The sequence below is a fragment of the Nicotiana sylvestris genome, chromosome 6 (genome assembly GCF_000393655.2).
Source record: "Nicotiana sylvestris chromosome 6, ASM39365v2, whole genome shotgun sequence".
Taxonomy (NCBI): domain Eukaryota; kingdom Viridiplantae; phylum Streptophyta; class Magnoliopsida; order Solanales; family Solanaceae; genus Nicotiana; species Nicotiana sylvestris.
Window position 1 is genome coordinate 20,930,118 of NC_091062.1, and position 23,505 is coordinate 20,953,622.

A 23,505-nucleotide genomic window follows, 5' to 3' on the forward strand; every position below is an offset into this window, starting at 1 on the left:
GGCCTATTCTAAGTATAGATGTGAGGATCTGATCTTGTGTATGATTTCGGAAAGTGCAATGTGGTTCTATGGTTTATGGACTAGATGGATTATGAAATTTCAGCTATGTTGTGTTATCAGACCTATGTGAGATAGGGTGACGTGGGATCACCCCCGGGTATATTCTTGGTAAGGTCATTCAGCTATTGGTTGGCTTCTAGGATAACTCTGGGTACGCTCGAGGACGAGCGTTTGTTTAAGTTGGGGAGTATGTGACGACCCAACCCGTCGTCTCATAAGAACCGCTTCGTTTTTCCCATTTTATGCTTCTTCATATTTCGTTATCGGTATTCGGTGTGTTAGAGTTAAATCGAATTGGTTTTGATAGGAAATGAGACACTTAGTCTCTTTAAGGAAGACTTATTTTGGAAAAGTCAACCGGATGTTGACTATTGAGTTAGAGGGCTCGGATGTGATTTTCGGTGATTCGGTTAGCTTCGGCAAGGATTTGTGACTTAGGAGTGTGACCGAAAGTAATTTTGGAGGTCCGGTGTAGAATTAGGCTTGAATTGGCGAAGTTAGTATTTTGGCGACTTGCGGTTGATAGGTGAGATTTTGATCCGAGGGTCGGAATGAAATTCCGAGAGTTTTTGTAGCTCTGTTAAGTGATTTGGGATATGTGTGCAAAGTTTCAGGTCATTCGGACGTGATTTGGTTGGGTTTTTGATCGAATGCGTGTTTTGGAAGTTTTAGAAGAACTTAGGCTCGAACTTGAGGTAATTTGATGGTTTTTGGTGTTGTTGAAGTGTTTTGATGATTGGAACGAGGTTGAAAAATGTTTTAGGATGCATTGATGCTTTTGGTTGAGGTCCCGGGGGCCTCGGGTGTGTTTCGGGTGAGTTCTGAGCGAGTACGGACATCCCGGAACTTAGAAAATGGATGGGGCAGTCATTGGTGCGCGAGGCGCGGCCCTTTTTGCGCTGGGCGCGGTGGCCTAGCGCGGGGGCGCGGTCAAGTGCGCGGTCCGCGCAAAGTGAAGACCTGCAGGTCGTCAGTCTAACTTCGGAAGCTCATATCTTTTGATCTACAAGGAATTTTGAGGTGATTCAAAAACGAAAGTTGTAGCTCTTCGTGTCTAGTTTCCAGAAAGGTAAAGGTATTGCAATTTGGACATCTGTAGCAAAAGTTATGGCTAACATACTAAAGTCTGTCCCTGCAGAGGAAGGCCTGCACGACCGCAGACGTTTATGCGCGGACCCCGCTAGTTTTGCGCGGACCGCGGTCATTTTTGTGCGGTCAGCGGTGTCAGAATCCGAGGGGTACTCTATAAATACGAGGTTTTGGGTTTTATTTAATATTTTGACCTAGAGAGCTCGGATTTTGGCGATTTTTCGAAGGTTTTTCAAGAAATTCATCGGGGTAAGTGATTTTAACTCAGATTTGGCTAGAATACATGAATCTATCACTGAATTCATCATTTAATTCGTGATTTGAGATGGAATTTGGGAAGAAAATTGTGGAACCTTTCAAAAATGTAAAATGATGATTTGAAGGACCAAATGGTATCGGAAATTGGATAATTTTGGTATGGTTAGACTCGTGAGGGTATGAGGATTCTGAAAATGTAAATTTTACCCGATTCCGAGACGTGGACCCGAGGCTCGAGTTTTTGTTAATTTCGAGATTTTTGATATCTTTCGAATGTTTTCGCTTGGGCTTTGTTCCCTTAGCATATTGTGACGTATTCGTTCGGATTTTGGGTAGATTCGACGCGCGTGGAGGCCAATTCAAGGGGCAAAGGCGTCGTGACCTAGAGAATTAGCCAGTTCGATGTGAATAATGGTTTTAAATGATGTCCTGAGGGTTTGAAACCCCGGATTTGCACAACGTAGTGCTATACTATGTTGAGATACACGCTGTGTGACGAGCATGAGGTTCAATGCCATGGGGATTGGGACTTGGTCCATCCCGAATGATATTTTACTACCTTTTTGATTGAGACATATACTTTATTGTTGTGAATTGGGCTTGTTGCCATGCTTGGGGCCTTGTACCGACTTGTAGATACCTTAGGGGATTTTTGACTGGTTTTTCTCACTTACTTTGTTAAAGAATTTATATCCTCAGTCATGTTTCCAACTGCTTAAGAATGATATGAACCAGATGTTTTTTGAAATGTTAAACACAAATAGAAAGAGATATGAGGGCTGAGATCCCGACCGTACATTATGCCCGAGAGGCTGTGATTTTAAATGACTGAGAGGGGTCGAGGACCCACTAGTGAGGGTATTTTATATGATATGGATTGGGCTGCGCGTCGCAGCAGATATATATATTATACATATTATGGATCGGGCTGCACGCCGCAACAATTACTTATATGGATCGGGATGCAAGCCGCAACCATTATATAGCGCTTGGGCTGAAGGAGCCCCTCCAGAGTCTGCACACCCCCAGTGAGCATAGTCGACTATTATTATTATGGATCGGGCTGTACGCCACAGCGATATGCGGATCGGGCTGCACGCCGCAGCGGTATATATATATATTTTTTGATTCGGTTATCGTGAAAAGTATATGAATTGACAACTGAGGATAAGAACGAATAAATGAACTGAAATGCTTGAGGAGCTGATTTATACTGATTATATCTGTTTTACCTAGTTTAAAGAATTTCACATGATTTCCTTATCCACAGATGTTTAAATGATTTTACTATTTTGATATAGAACTGCTTAGTGCCTTTACGTGATTTCATACTGTCAGCCATTATTTATTGTTGTTACTCACTGAGTCGGAGTACTCACATTACTCCCTGCACCATGTGTGCAGATCCAGGTATAGCATAGTCCACACCTGAGCGCTAATTCCTTCCAGGCTAGGCAGTGATTTGGAGTTGCGAGGTAGTTTTTGACGTCCGCAGCCCCTTGTCTCTCTTATCCTCTTTTATTTATGTTTTCTTCAGACTGTTGTATCGAATTCCGTACTTTGTAGACCTATAGCAGATTCTGTAGTAGCTCATAACTTGTAACACCCTAGTTTGGGCTGTCGGGATGGTTCCTGCTGTTATTATCGTTAAATTCCGCAATTTATGAATATTATATTAGATGTTACTATTGTTTATGATCAATAACTGTTTGAATGAGGTGTTCCGTTTTGGTCTGGTTAGCCTTGTCTTCACGAGAGGCGCCATCACGACTGGGTTCAGAGATTGGGTCGTGACACCGATTTTGCTTTTTGTGTGGGTCTTCTTCCAAACCTCATCACATTTCGCGGGTCTCTTAAGAGCAGCTTCTGCAAATGAAACAAAAAGAGTTAATAAATTCAAGTAATGTTAGAAAAAAAACAAGTAATTATCATCACTACCCTCAGTCTCTCCATGACTAGTCCACACATAGTAATTATCCATAAAGCCCTTACTATATAGATCAGTCTTAGCATCCTCTAGTTTCAACCATTTTCTACACTTGCATTTCGCACAAGGACACCTAATCATCCCCTTATTTTGAATAAATGACATAGCATGATTAATAAACTCATCAACACATTGTACAAATTCATCTCTGAAACCCCGCCGATTAGGAATGTTCCTATTGTACATCCATATACGATGTTACATCTACATATACAAACAATAAATTTATTATTTGCTACATAGTAGTTTCTTGCTCTATATTACTCTGTCATATTAGCTATAATTGCAGGAGGAAGAAAGAAAAGAAAACTCAAATAGATCTAATTTTATAGGAGTAAATGATACTGTATAAGACTTTACACTATCATATTACAATAAATTAAGACTAATACAGATTGCCTGCAGTAAGTACTGTATAAATTAGTAACCTTAAAAATGAAACAGTAAACCAATATTAATACTAATAAATTTTGCAACATACAAAATTATATTAATACTGTTTCTTCTTAGAGCAATAGAATGAAAGCAATAGGACAATTTTCATGATAAAGATGACTCATCAGAATCAAGTAAAAAAAGAAAATTGAGAGCAAAGAAACGATAATCTACCACCAAAAGAACATTAAAAATAATGTATCAGAACTCAATTTTACTACAATATTGCAATCAACTTTATCTTCTTTCAGTAATTTTGATTGTATCAAAAACACTAACCCACTTGTGCACATATTCTTTCAATAATAACTTATATACCAAACATTTAAAGAGCAAGAGATGAACACACAGAGAAAAGGAGCAGAAGATTGAGAGAGAGAGAGAGAGAGATGAAACAGAGAAGAGGAGCAGAATATAGATAGCTAGATAGAGAGAGGGGGGAGATCGAGATCGTACCTGCTGCGAACCGCGAGAGAAGGCAAAATCTAAAAACCAGGCGCAACTCACGGCGAGAGAGCTGGAGAGATTTGTCTATGGTCTGTCTAAGTTGAAGTAAAATTTGAAAATGGTGGATTTTAGATTTCTAAACCTAAAACTAAAAGGGGAAACGACTGGTGCTTTCTTTTGTTGCTTTTAGATCGATGGAAGTAAATGATAACAATTGATTATATGGATGTGTGTTACAGTATCTGCTTGAGGAAGTTGCCCTTATTCCGGATCGATTAAAGAAGATCCCGTTGCAGGTCTGATGTCTGCCCCTTCTGATTTACCTGTGTGCCAACGTAAGTCTAATTTTAGTGGGTGCAAGCGGGTAACCAAAAAAAATGGGGGGAAAGGAACGTATAGTGAAAATAAAAGGTGGGAAATATTTTAAAAAAATAACTAAGAATAAAGGGAAGTAAAATTTTACAACTATATTTATGTAATAATATATATATATATATATATATATATATATATATATATATATTATAATTTAGTATATATTTCGATACGACATCAGTATTTCGGTATTTTAAAAAAAATACCAAATACCATACCTAACAAATTACCTAGTATGTAATTATTATATAAAATATCAAATTGACAATTAATTAAATTCTAGCTAACAAATTACTATGAATCAATGAAAATTAAACTAATATTTTAAAAAAAACTAACATATAATTCTTCTTATTGTATAATTTATGTGTAATATTTAAGTTTCTGAAAATATTATGCCCATAATTGTAATATTTTTCAATGTAATTCATCTTTTAGTATTAATTAACAATGAAATTAATATTAATAATTTAAAATAAATCATAAGCTAATGTTATTATTAATTTACAAGCTAATTACTACTAACCCACTTTCACGTAGTTAAGTATCAATTAATAGTCTAATCAATCACTAATATTACTTAAGGATATCACTAATGCACTTCTACTTAGTGTAGTTATCATTTTATAAACTAAACAATGAGTAATATTTCTTAAGAATACTGCTAATACACTTCTACTTAGTAGAATTTTTAGTGTATAGGCTAATCAATCGCTAATTTTTCTTACTGGTATTATTAATACACTTCTACTTAGTGTAATTCTCAATGTATAAGCTAATCAATCAGTAATAGTTCTTAAAAATACTATTAATACACTTCTACTTAATTAGTTTAATTATTAATACATGGGCTAATCAATCATTAATATTACTTAAGGATACCACTAATACACATCTACTTTCTGTAATTATCCATTTATAAGCTAACCAATCGCTAACATTTCTTATTGATATATTTCTAATACACTTCTGCTGAGTGTGAGAACTAAGAATTCTACCAATACACTTCTCTCTCTCTCTCTCTCTCTCTCTATATATATATATATATATATATATATATATATATATATATATATATATATATTAAGGATATCACAAATACGTATCTATTTTTTGTAATTATCAATTTATAACCAAATTAATCGCTAACATTTCTCAGGTATAAGCTAATCAGTTAGTAATAGTTCTTAATACTACTACTGATAAACTTTTACTTAACCAGTGTAATTACTAATAGATATGCTAATCAATCATTAACATTACTTAAGCATACCACCAATATGCATCTGCTTTATGTAATTATCAATTTATAAGTTAATCAATCGCTAACATTTCTTACTGATATTACTAATACACTCCTACTTAGTGTAATTCTTAATGCATAAGCTAATGAATCAGTAATAGTTTTTAAGACTATACTAATACATACTTAATTAGTATAATTATCAATGTATAGGCTAATGAATCACTAGCGTTACTTCAGAATACTACTAATATTACTTAACGATACCACTAATAAACCTCCACTTTAATTATCAAACTAAAGATAAACAATGGCAAACATTTCTCACAAATATCATTAATATCCTTCTATTTAGTGTATAATTATCAATATATCGGCTAATCAATCACTAACGTTATTTATATAAGGATACCACTAGTTCACTAATTGTTAACGTTACTTAAGGACATCATGCATTAATACACTTCTAATTACAGTAATTATCAATTTATAAGATAAACCATCACTAATATTTCTTACGGAAACAATTAATACACTTCTTTTTAGTGTGTAATTATTAATGTATAGGTTAATCTATGTAGTTAAGGATACTACAAATTTACTTTTACTTTGTGTGATTATAAATTACTAAGCTAATTACCACTAATATATTTTTAAGTAGTGTATTACCTCCACTTAGTGTAAATTTCAATAAATAAGCTAATCAACCACTAAGATAATTAAGTAAATACTTATCGAGGGACTTACCGACAACCTCCTTCGGTATTGTGTAATAAAAAATACAAAATAATTATCTATAAGATTATATATTTAAATTACCGACGGAAGTCCATCGGTACTGTAAGAACAAAATTTAAATTATTATGTAAATGCAGTAGGATTGACTACGTCGATAACTTTATTTATTTTTTTAAAGTATCGAGAGACATCGTCGGTACCTAAAAAAAATAATTCAAAAATATAAATACAAAATATTCTGAGGGAGTCCGTCAGTATAACCATTTAAATTTTGACCTGTCAAAATATCATTATTTACCGACGGAAGTCCGTCCGTTCTCTTTTTAAAAAATTAAAAATTAAAAAGCTCAAAAGTACCGAGAGACTCTGTGGGAAAGTCCTTCGGAATACCGACGGAAAAAAGTATGTCGGTAAACAGATATTTTTAGTAGTGATTACTCCACTTCATGTGGATTTTAGTTTCTTTGAGATATGGAACAATATCATCTTTTTCTTTATTTTTTCCTCATTTTCAGATTTTCATGGAGTTACTTTTCTATCTGTTGAATTGTGTGGATTGAGTTCATCTAAAGGTTTACCTATTGCCAGTGTTTCCTATTCCAGTTGCTTCGAGGTGTGAAGTATCTCCATTCTGCAAACATTCTTCATCGTGACTTGAAACCTGGAAACCTACTTATCAATGCTTACTGTGATTTAAAAATTTGTGACTTTGGTCTTGCACGTACAAACAATAGCAAGGGCCAGTTCATGACTGAGTATGTTGTTACGCACTGGTATAGGGCACCGGAGCTCCTGCTCTGTTGTGACAACTATGGAACTTCCATTGATGTATGGTCTGTTGGTTGCATTTTTGTTGAACTCCTTGGAAGTAGTTCTGTGAGCTTCAGCTTGTCACTTTCAAGACACGGACCATGAAACGTTGTTGTTTAGATTATATTAGAGCTTTTTGTAATTTTATACTATCAAATATTTTCTGTCTTTTAATAATGTTAGGAGTAAGGCTGTACTGTGGGCCGGTCTGGGCCTGGGACCGGCCCAAGACCGCGGTCCAAACGGGCCTAATGGGCCGGTTCAAGTGGGCCTGGGCTTAAGTGGTGCAAAAGACCGTGGCGGGCCGGTTCAACACAAATAGCCCGTGATCCCGGGACCGTTAAGCCCGGGACCGGCAGGCAGGCCTAGGCCGGTTCTATTTTTGCCCAACGGCTAGATTTTAAAATCTGACTGTTGGGCTTCAAAATTGGTCCGTTATGCACTTTAAAAAATAGTCATTTGGCCCCCAAACTTTGCTTTAACCCCAAACTTTTTATAATTACACTTTTTCTAATTCTCAACTAAAAATACCCCCCCCCCATTCTTTCATTTTTACTCACAAATTCATCAATCTTTCTCAATCTCTCTCTAATTTTCTTCTATAATTGCTTACTTTATTATTGCAATTTCGTGAAAAATTGTGAAGTTGGTGAATTGAAGTATTCAAGTCTTCAACGATATTCAATTTTCAAGAAGTTGTTCGTCAATTCGGTAAACTCGTTCCAACTCTTAAGTTTTAATATTATAGTTTTGTTAGTTTTATTTAGTATAATTATAATTAATATGGCATTTTCTTTGAAAAATATTTTTGGTTATAAGGGTAAGGGAAAATCTAAAATTGGTGAATCTAGTAGCCAAGCTACTACACTTCCCCCGGCTTCCCGACCCAGACCTGTTACCCGTCCTCCTCCACCTATTATTCTTGATAGTGATAACCCTTGTTTTCAATTTTTCGATAGTCAATTTTGCCATGATGTTGCACCGGGTCAACAATTAAATGAAGAAGTTATGAATGCTCTTTATCCTAATGAAACTATCTTTGAAAATTATGAGGAAAATGATGATTTAGATGAAACGCAACCGGATTTAGATGATACACCTACTAGTCCTGTTAATAACCCAAATGATGCCTCGCCTGACCCTCATGTAGTAACCCCTACTTTTAATAGACAACCTGCTAAACGGCCTGAAACATCTCTTGTTTGGCACTTTTTTACTCAACTAAGAGAACAAAATAAGGCTAAGTGTAAAACTTGTGGGTCTCAACTAGTTCATAAATTTATTGGAGACCGTAGCGGTACGGGTAGTTTGACTAGACACATATTGAAACACCCTAGAGATAAAGCTAGATTTTTACAAATAAAAGTTGCGCAAGAGGGGACAAGTGTAGATACTACGGTTAACCCTAGTACAAGTTCAAATCTAGTTCAACCGGGAATTAACACTGTTACCGGTGATATTTTATATTATGATCCAAATAAAGATCGTGAAGAATTGACAAAAATGGTTAATGTTATATGCTTACCCTATAGTTTTCCTTCTAACCTTCATTTTGTGCATTATATTAGAAGAGTTTTTAATCCTACTTATAAAGGATGGCCTCGCGCAATCGTAAAGAGCGATATTTATAAATATAAACATGAATATGAACAATATTTGCATCAACATCCTTGAACTAAAAAAAAGTAATGGTTTCTCATTTGGATGTGAAAACAAAATGGATAATGTTATTCACATGAATACTTGTTTTAGTATGTTCTTACATTTGTTTTTTCTATATGTATATCTTGTTTAAAATAATTGAGGGTATTTTAGTAAACTTAGCAGTACAGTACAATACAGTCAAACCAAATAATAAAGATGTTATTTAACAACAGCAAATGATACAGTCTATCCAAACGTTGTATCCATCAAAATGATACAATACAGTACAATACAATACATTATAAAATGATGGGGAACAATGATCCAAACACAGTGTTAGTTACCAAATGCAATGTTGTGATTAGAGAGTAAAAAATGATCGTTTAGATGGCGTACAAAGCTGGGAAAGAGGCTGTACGTAATTGTTCCCCTAATATCTTCCTCTCCCGTTATGCCCATTAACTGCACTTTCCACCTCTTACACTAAGAATCTGTAACTAATCAGGACTTTATATCAACTGATATGGGACTAGAATTTCTCTATGATCTTCTAATGCTCTTGACACGTGTCAAGATCCAATTAGCCCATGTGGTAGATCTATTTTCTACCAATACACACAAACTTAGATGCATTGGACGGATTATATTTTCATGAATTAATTTTGTCACCCCTGATATATAACCAACAAATGGAGAATAGCAAAAGCCATTTTCAGTAGAAAGATGAACAAGATAACACTGGAAACAGGCATACAGTCCATATGCGTGGGAAAAAAATGTTTTTGACATATATTGGGAGAGATGAATCTCATTATTACAATTTACAATCAGCTAAGGGAGGACCCGCAATTACAATTGATAATAACAGGGCATAATATGAGAAACCCGCAATTACTATTGAATTTCTTATGCTTATCCAAATCCCAATGATAATGAGATCTGAAAATAAAATAATAGAAATAGTCTTTAAGTTTTACACATTTGTAAAGTAAGATTTTTTTTTAACATTACTAGTGTAATTTAATATGTTACACCAAAAAAATTGCTTATTTACCAAGTGATCAGATCATATCTGTAATAAATAGTTACTTGTCATTGTCGAGTGACTTAACTGATAGTGTTAAAATATTACATATAATATTAGTGCATAAGTCTTATATTAATAAATCATAAGGTTGAAATTTGATTAGATGATATTGATTTGTTTTATACATTGTTTGGTTGCTATGTTAGTTTTTCCCATAAAATAATACATGTAAAAGTTATGCGGGATTCTATGTACTATTATTTTTTCTAGAATTGAACATGAAATAAAATTCGAATATTACAATACATGGAGCAAATAAACTAAAATATATCCTCATTATCTACAAAATTAATTTCTTTAATACAACAAATTAAACACCCCACAACAAATAATTGTTGCATTACAATTTAGTGGAAATACATTTGTAGACAATAAATTTGTGTCTAGAAAATAAAACAAGACTGGAAACTATTGCAACAATTGTAGTATTTTATTTCAAATAATATGAGTGTACAATCTCTATGAATCCTCTGATTCTTCTTTTCAATAATAAATAAATTCAAGGGTTTTTGAGCTTGATCTTGAATATGTAGTTGTCGCCACGAACGATGATCTTGTTCTTGAGCTTTAGCTTGATTGGTTGAACTTAACCTTAATTTGTTCTTCGTTCTTGAGCTTGAACTTGATTGCTTGAAGCTTGAAACTTGTAGAGGAATTTGCAGTATATGATCTACGAGCTCTTTCTTGCTTCTTGTTATAACTTGGTGTCTTTTCTGAGTTATGAAGACCTCTATTTATAATTGTGAGAGGGAAGAGTTATGATAAGAACAAACTCCGTTCGACCAATCAAATTGAAGTGTGACAAGGTCGCACTTGATTGACCAGAATATGTCACTTGCACACGTGGCGCGATCCTATTGGTTCTTCTACTTGACTAGACATGCCACGTCATTTGACACGTGACATCAAACTGGACCTCTAGGAAGATGACATCTTGGGCTTAATGAAGTAGGCTCATCACTTTAGCCCAATGGATTAAGACTTATTTATTTAATCCATATATATTGGACTTATATCAGTAATTCAGTTATATTAGCCCATAGTATTTATTTGGACCAATATATATTGAATTTAAAATATAATCCAAATTATTTTAAGGATTTAATTTTAATAAAATTTATATGCCTACAAATGTCTCATACTTCAAATTTTGCCGGGGTATGACATCACCTAACATCCATGACAAGTTTTGAAGTATAACGTACATAATACACATATATCATTTATATGCGTATATAATACAGTGGGATATATAGTTGTCCATGCACCTCCTGAAAGTAATTATTTCTAATAAGCTAATGTAGTACATTTTGGCCAAGTGCACTTTCAAATACATATACCAATCTCAAGATATCTTTGCTTATACTTGTGGCATATTCAGCTATAGAACTTCAGCAGCACATTCAAAAAGAAAGATACATTCTTTTGACCAGTGGGCCCACATAGAAGTATTCCTTTGATCAAGTATGTCTATCCATGTGATAAACAATACCTTATTTCCATGGGATTAGAATTATACCCGGACAAGGCTTGCAATAGCAACTCCACCGATACGGGACGTTGCAAGTTGTACGGAAGTCAGCTTTTCTTCTACCTGATGAGTCATAATTGGAGAAGGACTTTAATCCAACTAGGAAAAGGACACCAACGCCGCCTCTTAACACTTGATCCCACATCCAAAATCATTCCACTAATAGACGTATTTGGATGTCTATGTAAACCTCATACCGCTATATTTGTTGAGCATTGAATTAAAGCATTTGAAGGCTACCTTGTCTCCATATTTTCACAGCTAGGAAGCAAGCTCAAGGTAATTTTCTTCTTCTGTGCATTTTTTTGTCGTCGTTTTGCCTTGCTTGTTTTTTTTTTTAATGTCAAACAAGTTTGTTTAATGAGATGATCCATAAAGAAGGTCACCTTAGGGTGCTCATCACGATCCAAATATTGGAGAGATTACTCTCATGGCCCAATAATCAAAGTGATTACTCTCAATATGGCTCGACTATCAGAGTGATTACTCTCAATGTGGTTCGACTATCGGAGTGATTACTCTCAATGTAGTTCGACTATCGGAGAGATTACTCTCAATGTGGTTCGACTATCGGAGAGATTACTCTCAAAATGATCCGAGTATCGAAGAGATTACTCTCAAAATGACCCGACTATCAGAGAGATTATTCTCAAAATGACCCGACTATCAGAGAGATTACTCTCAAAATGACTCGACTATCGGAGAGATTACTCTCAATGTGGCTCGACTATCGGAGAGATTACTCTCAAAATGATCCAACTATCGGAGAGATTACTCTCAGTATGGCTAGACTATCAGAGAGATTACTCTCAAAATGACCTGACTATCAGAGAGGTTACTCTCAAGATGACCCGACTATTGGAGAGATTACTCTCAAAGTGGCCCGAATATTGAAGGCCATTTTATCCATTTAGACCTTTGTGCCCTTCTAATATTCTTGATTTAGAATTTGATGATTTTTTTTTCCTTCTTTGCATCCCGAAGAGATTGCAAATTTCAGAGACTATACCTCACTTTCCTCCAAACTTATATATCTCGTAATCGAGGGTGAAGATGGCATAGAACAAACCAAGCTTTTGGTTCACACCCCACAAGCTGGTCGGTATGTAGCCTCATGGCCTTCTTTGAGGAACTCCCTTCATGTAGAAAACTGGAACTTGGAGCACAAGTCTACTTCTAATCCATTGTACAAGATGTGGTCTCTCCAAGCGCCAATCCATCGCCACGTAAACATTACTAGCACCCTTCAAACTTAGAGCGTCACATAATTCAAGGTAAAGTACGTTGGAGAAGCACAACAACAATCGAGGGCGAGTATCGTCATATTCTAGGATATTGGGAATGGGTTGAATATGTACTTGGTAGAACCCAACAAACCCCGAGTACAACAAAGATTTATGATGTTGTCTGTGCCTCACTTTTCTCTTATGATCGAAACTCGAACATTTTGCAAGCATTTTATGAGCCTTGGTACCCCAAGTCGAACACGCTTCTTACATCAGCTGGGGAACTATCTATCTCTCTTTGGGACTTACATATCCTTGGAGGTCTGCCCATTGCGGGTTCTACATATGAAGAAGTGGTACCTGAGACAAGAGGACTCATCGGTTTTGACGAAAAATAGATGATATTTATTCCTCGATCTTGCGAGTATTTATTTGCTGCCTTCATCACCTTAAGGTACGGGTGTTAACCAAAAGGTCTCCTTGAGCAAGTAGACAAATTTTTGGTATAAAAAAGCTTTAATATATAAACTCTCCCCACTGCGAAGTAAAGAGAAATCCATGCGCTTAAAGTCAACACATAATCCTAATGGAGTTATTCCCGAGACAACTAGGTGGTCGAGTGATCAAGAAGCAACATTTTTCAAGCTTAGGGCGAGGTCTGACAAGAAAGATGAAACATATATAGCAGCCTTCTTATCAATTTGGCTATGTGATTTTGTGTTTCCCTATAAGGCAGAGAACTTCATTCATCCCGAGACTTTTAAGATAGCAAGCATGATGGCAAGCAGGTGAAAGATTAGCCTTGCGATCCCAGTTTTGGTGAGTATTTATCATGCTTTGAATAAGATTTCGTGTTCTTCCCAACTTGATCAAGTCAAAGTTTATTTTTCCATCCATTATGTTTACGGCTGGCTCACACATTACCTCAAAACCCATTATCCATTTGTTAAGGCTCCGTCTGTCCCTTTGATGGTGGCATACTCAGGAGAAGGAGCTGCGAGGTACTTTGACGAAAATAATGCAAGAAAATGCATCCATAATAGGGAGGATATAGTTTGGACACCAACAATGTTAACCAATTCTCGTCCTTATTATTAAGTGGATAACGATGCCCCTCAAGAGTTGGAGTCAAATTACTTCATGTGCTTACGTTTTAATTACCTCCTTTTGAGGTATGATAACTCATTCATCATCGATCCATAGCCCGCATCAGTTTGGTCATTAATTTGGGTTTTACCAGAATGTCTTCGATTTTGTAGAGAATAATATTCGTAGCGCCTCTCTAGATGAAGGTCTCAGATTTTGGAGGGTTTGCACACTGTATCGGTCTATGTCATGTGAGGCTTTTCCTCCAACGGGAGATCCTGTGGAGAAATCTTTCTCCACCAATTATATGTCTTGATAGGAGAAAGTGCATGGGAAGTTTCTTGAGAATAATTTACAAGCTATGGTAGAGAGTGTTGGGCTAAAATCTACTACTCCTTTAGGAGGTGAAGACCAAGGTGTTGGAAAGACGCTCTCAAAAGTCAAAGAATTACCTACTCCAACCCCTAAAGTAGTTACACAACATAAGAAAAGGAAGCTTAAATCCTCAAAGGCAACTTTGAAAAAGATGGTATGCGCTTCAACAGATATAGAGAAACACCCCCCAGTGGGTTTACTGGATTCTCTTTTCGAGGATATGAAGAAGACAAATATTTTGGATCTTTCTCCATTAGAAAGTTTACTGGATTCTCTTTTTGAGCTCGCTGCGTCATATGACCAAGAGCGATCCAATATGGCTGATAAGACGAGTTAAGATTCTAGATATGTAAATTTTGACCCTCCCGAAATTTTACACATCTTAGGGTTTATATATTTCTTTTTGGTCTAATTTGCTATTTTTACTAGTTTGAACTCTTTTGCTCTATCTTATCTTAAAAAATAAAATAAAAAAAACTACAAAAAATATTTTCCCTTATTTTAGCTAGTTGATATTTTGTATAGTTAGTTTTACTCCTGAAAAATACAAAATAGCCTTGATATTTTATTTTCCAAAAAAGATAAGAAGAAATTTCAAAAAAAAAATAATAATATATTTACTTAGTTTAGTATTAAGTTGTAGGTTTTAAATATATATATATATATATCAAATAGTATTTAAATTACTTTAATAGAGCTATCTTAATTTCTTTTTAATATTTCATGTTATTTAGATAAATAGTATTTTTAGTTAATCATAAAAAGAATAAAAAATGAAAAAAAAACACAAAACAAACAAAGGGATTGAAACAAAAAACAAGAAAAGCAAAGAAATGAAAAAGAGTAACAAAGTTTGAAAAAAACGGAAGGAGGAAACTGAAGAAAGAAAAGGAATGAAAGAAATCAAAGGAATATTTTAGTGGTCCTCATTTTCCATCTTTCCTCTAAAATCACGTGCTCACCTAACAAAATTGGATTTTCTTTATCATTTTTCCGACATTTTCCTTTAGAGGGGGAACTATACATTAACTTTCTCCCCAAGATATAGAAGATATAAAAACCATACAAAGAGAGAAGAAAAAACGCCTAAAACAAATCTGTAGAAGGCTGACAGGCAGCGCCGCAAATTCTGAAAAAGGACCCCCCTGCCCGCCGTTCTTCTTCATTGTTGACGACCCAAAAAAAAAGAAATGCGGCGGGCATCTTCTTCTTTAGCAAAGAAGCAGCACCAATCCTGAGTTTAAAAACCCCAGCGGCAGAACCCCTCTACTCCACCAGCCATCACCTCCAGCCGAGCAACAACACCATGAACACCACCAAAATTGCAGCAAAGAGCAGTCTAAAAAAAAGACTGAAAACGACCACCATTTTCAGATCTAAAACACCCCAAACCACCTCTTAAACAACTGGAGATTGGCCGACTTTCTTGAGTCGGGTTCGAGTTGGGGGAAACAAGTGGGTTTCGTTAGAACTGTAGTTGATCGCCTGAGGTTTCCGCGATCCGAAAGGCTCCATTTGAAAGCTTCCTGATAATTGAGCTGTTGTAATTAAAGTTCACAGCCATCTACATAAAGGTTCAGCTTCTTTCTATTTTATTTCCTCTTCAATAATTTGGGTCATCGTATTTCGGTTTAACTTCAAGTTTTAGAGGATTGAACTTTGTTTATGAGTGCTTATGTTTAGTTCATCATTTTACTTGGCATAGTTGAAAATCCTGAATGAGTATTGGGTGTTTATTTCAAATTTGTGGATCACAAAACTTTTATTTTGGTTTTGTATATATTTATTTATTTGTTTGTTGGGTCCCAAAATAACAATATACACTTATCATAAATCTTGCAAGCAAAGTATTAAGTTGTCAAAGTTGGTTTCAATCATATCGTCCATTTGTTTGATAACTCCGTTTTAAAGAAACGCGTATGGCTTGAAGCGAGGAACCCTATGTTGACGTTGTAGCAATTATCTGTATTCACATACCATTGTTTTAGTCATTGGTTTTATCTTCACTTATTTTGAATAGTTTATTTTATTTGCAACTTCTTAAATGATAATTTTTTTAATCTAATAGATAATCTCTTTAATTACAATAATATCTAAATGTTACACTTATTCACAATACATCCATAAATCACAAACGATGTAGCTGGCTTTGGGCGCGATTTAATAAACCATTGTGAATATGGGTACAGTTCCCATGACATAGTTACGATGCCTAATTCCAAATTCGGGTGTGCATTTTACGTGACCCAACTCCAAATCTTAGCAACGTTAGATAAAATGTGTCTCGGACTGCGGGTGCCTTTCATGTGGTGTGGTCCAAAGATATGTTTTAGATAATGTTGAAATCTTCCCTAAAATATTTGAAAGTGGTTAATAAGTTAAAAATTGCACCATAGGTTTAAAACATGTATTAAAATCAGATAATAGGCCAATTGTAATAGTTTAAGTGACCGTGCTAGAACCACGGAATCCGGGGGTGCCTAACACCTTCCCCCCGGTTAACAGAACTCCTTATTCAGAATTTCTGTTCGCGGACTGTAAAACAGAGTCAATCTTTTCCTCGATTCGGGATTTGAACCGGTGACTTGGGACACCATAAAATTATCCCAAGTAGTGACTCAGAATCTCTAATAAATAAATCTTATTTCGATTGTCACTTAAATTGGAAAAACTCCCTTATATACCCCTTTACGTGGGTGTAGGTAAAAAAGGAGGTGTGACAGCTCTGGCGACTCTACTGGGGAAAAGAACCCAGAACTTCTGGTTCAGGGTTCAGAATTCGAACTTAGAATAGCTATTATGATTGGATTTTATTTGTTATCTGATTTTTACATGTTCGAGCCTAATGTGCTAAATGCCGTTTTTATCGCTTTGATTTTGCTTGAACTGTATATAAATTGTTACGAAACCCTTCGTCTCTCTGAGTATTCTAAATCATCTGGGAAGTGTGCACTTCGTGTGACTTCTTTTCTGTTAGAGTCATATCTCAATTTTAGAATGAGGTTCGGATAAGTTGCAATGCTTCTATATTCCCGGTACGCTGCCCCTTCCGGCTCGAGCTATCCGCTCGGGTAAGCCAGGTCTAGAACAATACACCTAGGTTTTAAACCTAGAATAACATAGCCTCATGCCGGATCCCTAGTAGTAACGCTTGTTTGCATCACGTGCATTTGACTTTGGGGACTCAACACAGGGGTTGGGTCCGTCTAGGACTAGTGCACCCAAATTAAAAGACCATTCCGATGCATCTTACGTGCTACTTGCGTATCTCTCTGTTTCGGCTTGCATATTGACTGGCTTCTAGAATAAGGAAAGAAAATGAAAAAAAGAGAAAAAGGAAAAAATCAAAAAAAAAAAAGAAAAAAAAAACAGAGAGTGAGATGGAGGTATTTGAAATATCCTGAAACTCTGCCGAAATTTTAAAAAATGGAAAAAGAGGTCATTTCAAAACAAGTCATATTTTTCTGTTCCGTCAAAATTGGGCGAACTACGCGGGTCTGATTCTCACCGGATGTGAGAAACGTAGGCAAACTTCATTGGTTCCGTCCCATAATATTTTTTTAAAAATTCAAAAATATTTTTCTTTACTTCCTTCTTTAGAAAAGTCCTTATTTTAGACCCCAATTTTCAAATCCAAAAATATTTTCCTTTACTTCCTTCTTTAGAAAAGTCTTTCTTCGAGCCCACAATTTTCATAAAACAGTCCAAAAATATTTCATTTTTCTTTAGAAGTTCACCTTTCGAAATTTGAAAAGAAAAAGTCAAGTTTCAAAAATAATTTGTTTTCTCTTTAGAAGTCTTTCCTTCATAAATCCCAAAATAAAAGTCCAAAAAAATCCTAATATATTTCCTTTCTTCTTTAGAAGTTTTTCTTCCGAAATTTTCAGAAAAAAAAGAAAAAAGAAAAAGAAGTTAAAATTCAGAAAAAATTTATATTTTTTCTCTTTTTTAGACGTCTTTCTTTTAAAAAATTCTTTTTTAAAAAAAAACAAACAAATCTAAATCCAAAAATATTTGCTTTCTTCTTTATAAGTTTCTCTTTCGGAATTTAAAAAAAAAATTAAAAAAATCTAAAAAAAGAGTTAGTTTATTTACTTTATTCCCAATCTTCCCGAACTACGTAAGATCTGATTCATGTTCCCACATGATACGTGGGCAACCCACATCAGGTTCGATCACCATTAAAAAGAAATGAAAAAAATGAAGAAATGAAAAAATATTGATAATAATAAGGACTGACTGAGTCCATTCTAACATGTTTTGTTTTGAATTGTGAAGAAAGTTGAGGTGCTCGGTTTGTGGTAAGCTGGAAACACAAGATCTAAGGATAAATGATAACTGACATTGAAGCTGTTACAAGTCCACTCTCCTGAGTACCACTCGTAATCATTCGATCTTCCTGCAAAGATTGAGAAGCCTGCCCGAAAGATGATACAGAAAGAAATGACCCAAAGAGTAAAAAGCTTAGAACAATGGTTGAAAAACATGCAAGGGTTGGTAGGTCAAAAGAGTGTTGCCTTCAAAGATCTATGTATGTTCCCCGATGTCCCCTTGCCACCTGGTTCCAAGACTCCCAAATTTGAAAAGTATGATGGACATGGAGATCCCATACCCCACCTGAAAAGGTATTGCAATCAACTGAGAGGTGCGGGAAGAAATGAAGAATTGTTGATGGCTTATTTTGGAGAAAGCCTTACGGGAGTAGCCTCCGAATGGTTTATGGATCAAGACACGTCTCGCTGGTATGTCTGGGATGACATGGCACAGGCCTTTGTCAAACAGTTCCAATACAACATTGACATTACCCCAGACCGTAATTCCCTTTCAAACTTGAAGAAGAAACCAACTGAAAGTTTCAGGGAATATGCCATTAAATGGAGAGAGCACGCAGCTAGAGTTAAGACACCCATGGACGACCACGAGCTAATCACTGTCTTCCTTCACGCTCAAGAGCCAGGTTATTTTCAAAACATGATGGCCGCAGTTGGCAAATCCTTCTCGGAAGCAATCAAAATGGGAGAAATAGTCGAGAACGGTCTTAAGACAGGCAAAATTATAAGTCAAGCAGTTCTTAAAGCCGCAACTCAGGCTCTCCAAGTTGAATTTGATAATTTCAGTGGCACGAATGAGAATGATGAAGAAATCATGATGACAACAGGTTCGAGAAGAGGTCCCAGGAAAACACCTCGAAGGTATGCGCAGCCTCATCAGGTTTCCCATGACTCCCCTGAGCATTTCTATCCACCTCAGAACCCACAATACTCTGTCGCTCCACATCAGTATGTTGTCCAGCCACCAAAATACCCCAGAAGGCGAGCATGAGCATCACAAAATCTCCACCAGCCTCCACAAAATTTTCAAATGCCCTATAACCCACATCTAAACCAGGGGTATAGAAGGGAACAAAGGCTGAAAGATAATTTTACACCAATAGGAGAGTCCTATGCAAGCTTGTTTGAGAAATTAAAGCAGTATGACATGATTTCACCTATTCCTCCAAATCATGTGGACCCCCATGCAATAAGCTTTGACCCTTCTAAAAGGTGTGAATACTATTCCAATGCCCAGGGGCACAATGTTGAAAGCTGTCGGGATTTGAAAAGAGAAATAGAAAGGATGATCCAGTGTCACGACCCAAACCGATGGGCCGCGACGGGTACCCTGTACCTTACTTGACCGAGTACAAACATAATGTATATTTCTTATTGCATTGTTATATACGTGTGACATATGAGCCTAATAGGCTAACATAATCATTTATAACCCAAACATAGTCCGACAGGGCCGTACAATCTTTCACGTACACAACATATGCCTACAAGCCTCTAAGAGTACATAAGTGTCACAAAGGTCGGGACAGAGTCCCGCCATACCAAACAATAGACGTCTAAATCATACTAACCAAATACGTAACTCCGAAGCAAATGGAGCGCACCAACATCTTCCGCTGAGCTGATAGCCTACTTGTAGGGCTCTCGACATGTCTATCAGGACCTGCGGGCATGAAACGCAGCGTCCACAGGCAAAAGGGACGTCAGTACGAATAATGTACCGAGTATGTAAGGCATGTAAATAAGTACATAAGAGACATGGAAGAAATATGGAGTACATGACTCAACCTGTAAGTCTGAATAACTTCATAAATCATAAATTACTTTTAGCGTCATGCATATGCGTATGAATGTCATGTCATGCATAGGTACATGTTTCATAACATCATCAGCCTCTAAGGGCATCCCATCATATCATATAGACCACTGTGGGCAAAATCATCATCGTATACCAGCTGATCAGGTGGGGGTGCGTATATAACGTCATAACCTTTCCCATATCCCATATACATATATATACATACATATATACGCGTATATAACTCCGTTTGAATACATACATATATATGCGTATATAACGCCATTTGAATACATACCCATATATGCGTATATAACGCCGTTTGAATCATATTTCAGCCACTGTGGGCAACATCATCATCATATACCAGCTGATCAGGTGGTGATGCGTATATAACGCCGTAACCTTTTCCCATATCGCATATACATATATATGCGTATATAACGCCGTCCGAGTCATGGGTCAATGTACATGTATAAATGCATGAAATGCATATGAAATACAATAACAAAATCTCTCGATACGTCATAAGACCATTATATCTCTTAATAATATCATAACATTATTTTACGTGTATTCTGAGACCCATGAACCGACGATGGAATAATAAGACATATGGAGATTCAAGAACATAGGCACTTTTAAAATTGCTATGAATAGAGTCATATATGGAATTTGTGTATTTGCACGTTTCATTCATATCGTACGGATCATGCCAAAAGAATAGAAGGGATAGCCTTAACATACCTTATCATTAAAATATTTAGCCCAAAACTGAGCCATGACTCCTTCATGGGGATCAGTCAAAAGAAATGGATTCAGTGGCCATGTCTTGTCGACGTATTCACGATGACCAGGGATTCACAGACTGACTTTTTACGAAGGATTAGCACAGGAAGTTTTCTTGTGAATTGGATTGTATTTCAGAAGCAAAGGACTTTTGTTGGACATGTCTTCTTCTATGTATTCATAAGTCATTCCTTTTATCTTTAGTGCCAAAATTACTTTGTATGTGAAAAAAAAACGGAAAGGAGTTCTTATTAACTTCACTGTTTCCGTTTTAAAAGGTGGAATTCAGTGGAAAATTGAAGGGTGAAAATCTTAGTTGTTGTAGTATTTTTGTAATTACTTAGGAAAGGAATGGTTTTCTAAAAGGAAGAAAAATTACGTTTGCCATACATTAGGCTTCCTCCATAACAAATCATTAGCCAAATGAGACAACAAAAGTCTTTAGTCAAATGAGATAAAGTACTTATCTCTTTAAAAGTTGCCATCTTGCAAATTAATTAATGAGTCACTTTCCTTCATTTCTCTTCTTGCCACGTGATGTTCTTACCAATCATTTTAGATAATTACTAATTTAACCATATAATTAAGAATTAACACAAATTACTTAAAATACCACTCGCTTTTAATATACTTTATACACCTTACTATAATATACTTTAGTATCATGATCATGTAGTACCTTGCATTGTACTAGTCCATAAAGATCGAGTATTTTACCTTGAGCCCTATTTTATCCCAACATGACAAGCTTGGACGAAAGTTCATTTCCTTTGACTTGCTTCCCCTTCCACCTTTACGAATTTACTTATTACTTGTTTGAAATAGCATAATCCTTATAATTTTCAAATAATCTTTTCCTTGGACTGATGTCAGTTACCTTATGACAAATTCAACGCACAACACTACATGGTGCAACATCGTCGTAATGTAGTACTACGGGACGTGACATCTCACTTCCGGGCTCTTATTAATTTATTTATGGTGTATTTTACATGTACGAAAATATGGGGTGTAACATCATTCCCCCTTTGGAACATTCGTCCTCGAATGTTGACTGATGCGCTTATCGTTTTCATATCCTATAGCTCTTGCGAATACTTTAGTAGTCCTTTTGCCATCTTGGCAACTGTTCTGTGAATAAGTCCAAAGGCCAGGGCATTCCTCCCTTGAGGCCTCTTTCCTACATAATGACTTGTGATCAAATTCCTTCCACTCTTGTAACTGTTGCTACCTTCCATTATGCAGCTTCTACGATACTGACCTTGTAAGTATGCCTAATCTCGTCTAATACTTTATAACTTTTATCCATCCATTGTTGATTCACCTCAATTTTGATCCTTAATCTACCCCTGATAACTTAACCTTTTATGTAATATTGCTACTAGGATTCACGTTTTATCAGGAAATATCTGAAATGATTAGATTGGTCCACCTGGGCGATACCCTGCTTTCATAACCGTATCTCACGGCATCCCAATGTGATTTACCTTGCGTGGGTATTTTAATCATGTCCAATTCATGAGATCCCTTTCTTTTATTTGTCAGATCGTTACTCAATCGAAGGCCCAAACGTTTTTTATAATAATTACACCCTCATTCTATTAACAGGGCAGTATTCCATCTCTTCTGAATGTTATTAGCCTTATACTCCTTTGAGTTCATTCAGGTTATACTGAATTTTCTATAACTTAGAGAAATCATTAGCTCTCTTGTATTCATGGGCTTAATCCTGAGGACTTATCCATTTTTGCCACCTTCTCGTTTGCTATTTCTTATCCTTATTCTTATTTTCCTAAAACTCTGTTGCTTTACCATACTTTAGCTTGGGACTTACACATATCTATTTATACTACTCGCAACCTTCCTTCAACTTGTTTACACCATATATTTCTTTATATTATTCTAGAACATCAAGCGGGACATCACATAGTCTCTAACTCTTCTTTACTTTCTTAAATAGGCCTCTCGATACCTAGAAACCATAGGCTGGAAGGTATGCCAACTGACGACGCTGCTATCATTCCTGGATATTGAATTCCCGCACTGCTAGCCTTTTACCGAAGTATGGACTATTCACAACCTTCTGCATTTGAGTGTCTCGTATGTTGTTTACTTGCACCTTACTTACCTTAAAATCTCACACCATATCTTCTATCTCTTTCATGACCTCTCTTCCATATAGGTATAATTCACATC

At 35.9% G+C, this 23,505-nt stretch overlaps 1 protein-coding gene across 1 annotated transcript; it reads left to right on the forward strand.

Moving 5' to 3' along the window:
* Positions 1 to 3,945: 3,945 nt before the first annotated feature.
* On the forward strand, positions 3,946 to 14,728 carry LOC104214992 (mitogen-activated protein kinase 3-like). Its single transcript, XM_070148148.1, has 4 exons — positions 3,946 to 3,963; positions 4,516 to 4,572; positions 7,236 to 7,508; positions 14,336 to 14,728. The coding sequence occupies exons 1-4, from the start codon at positions 3,946 to 3,948 to the stop codon at positions 14,726 to 14,728; spliced, it is 741 nt and encodes a 246-aa protein (XP_070004249.1).
* Positions 14,729 to 23,505: the final 8,777 nt, after the last annotated feature.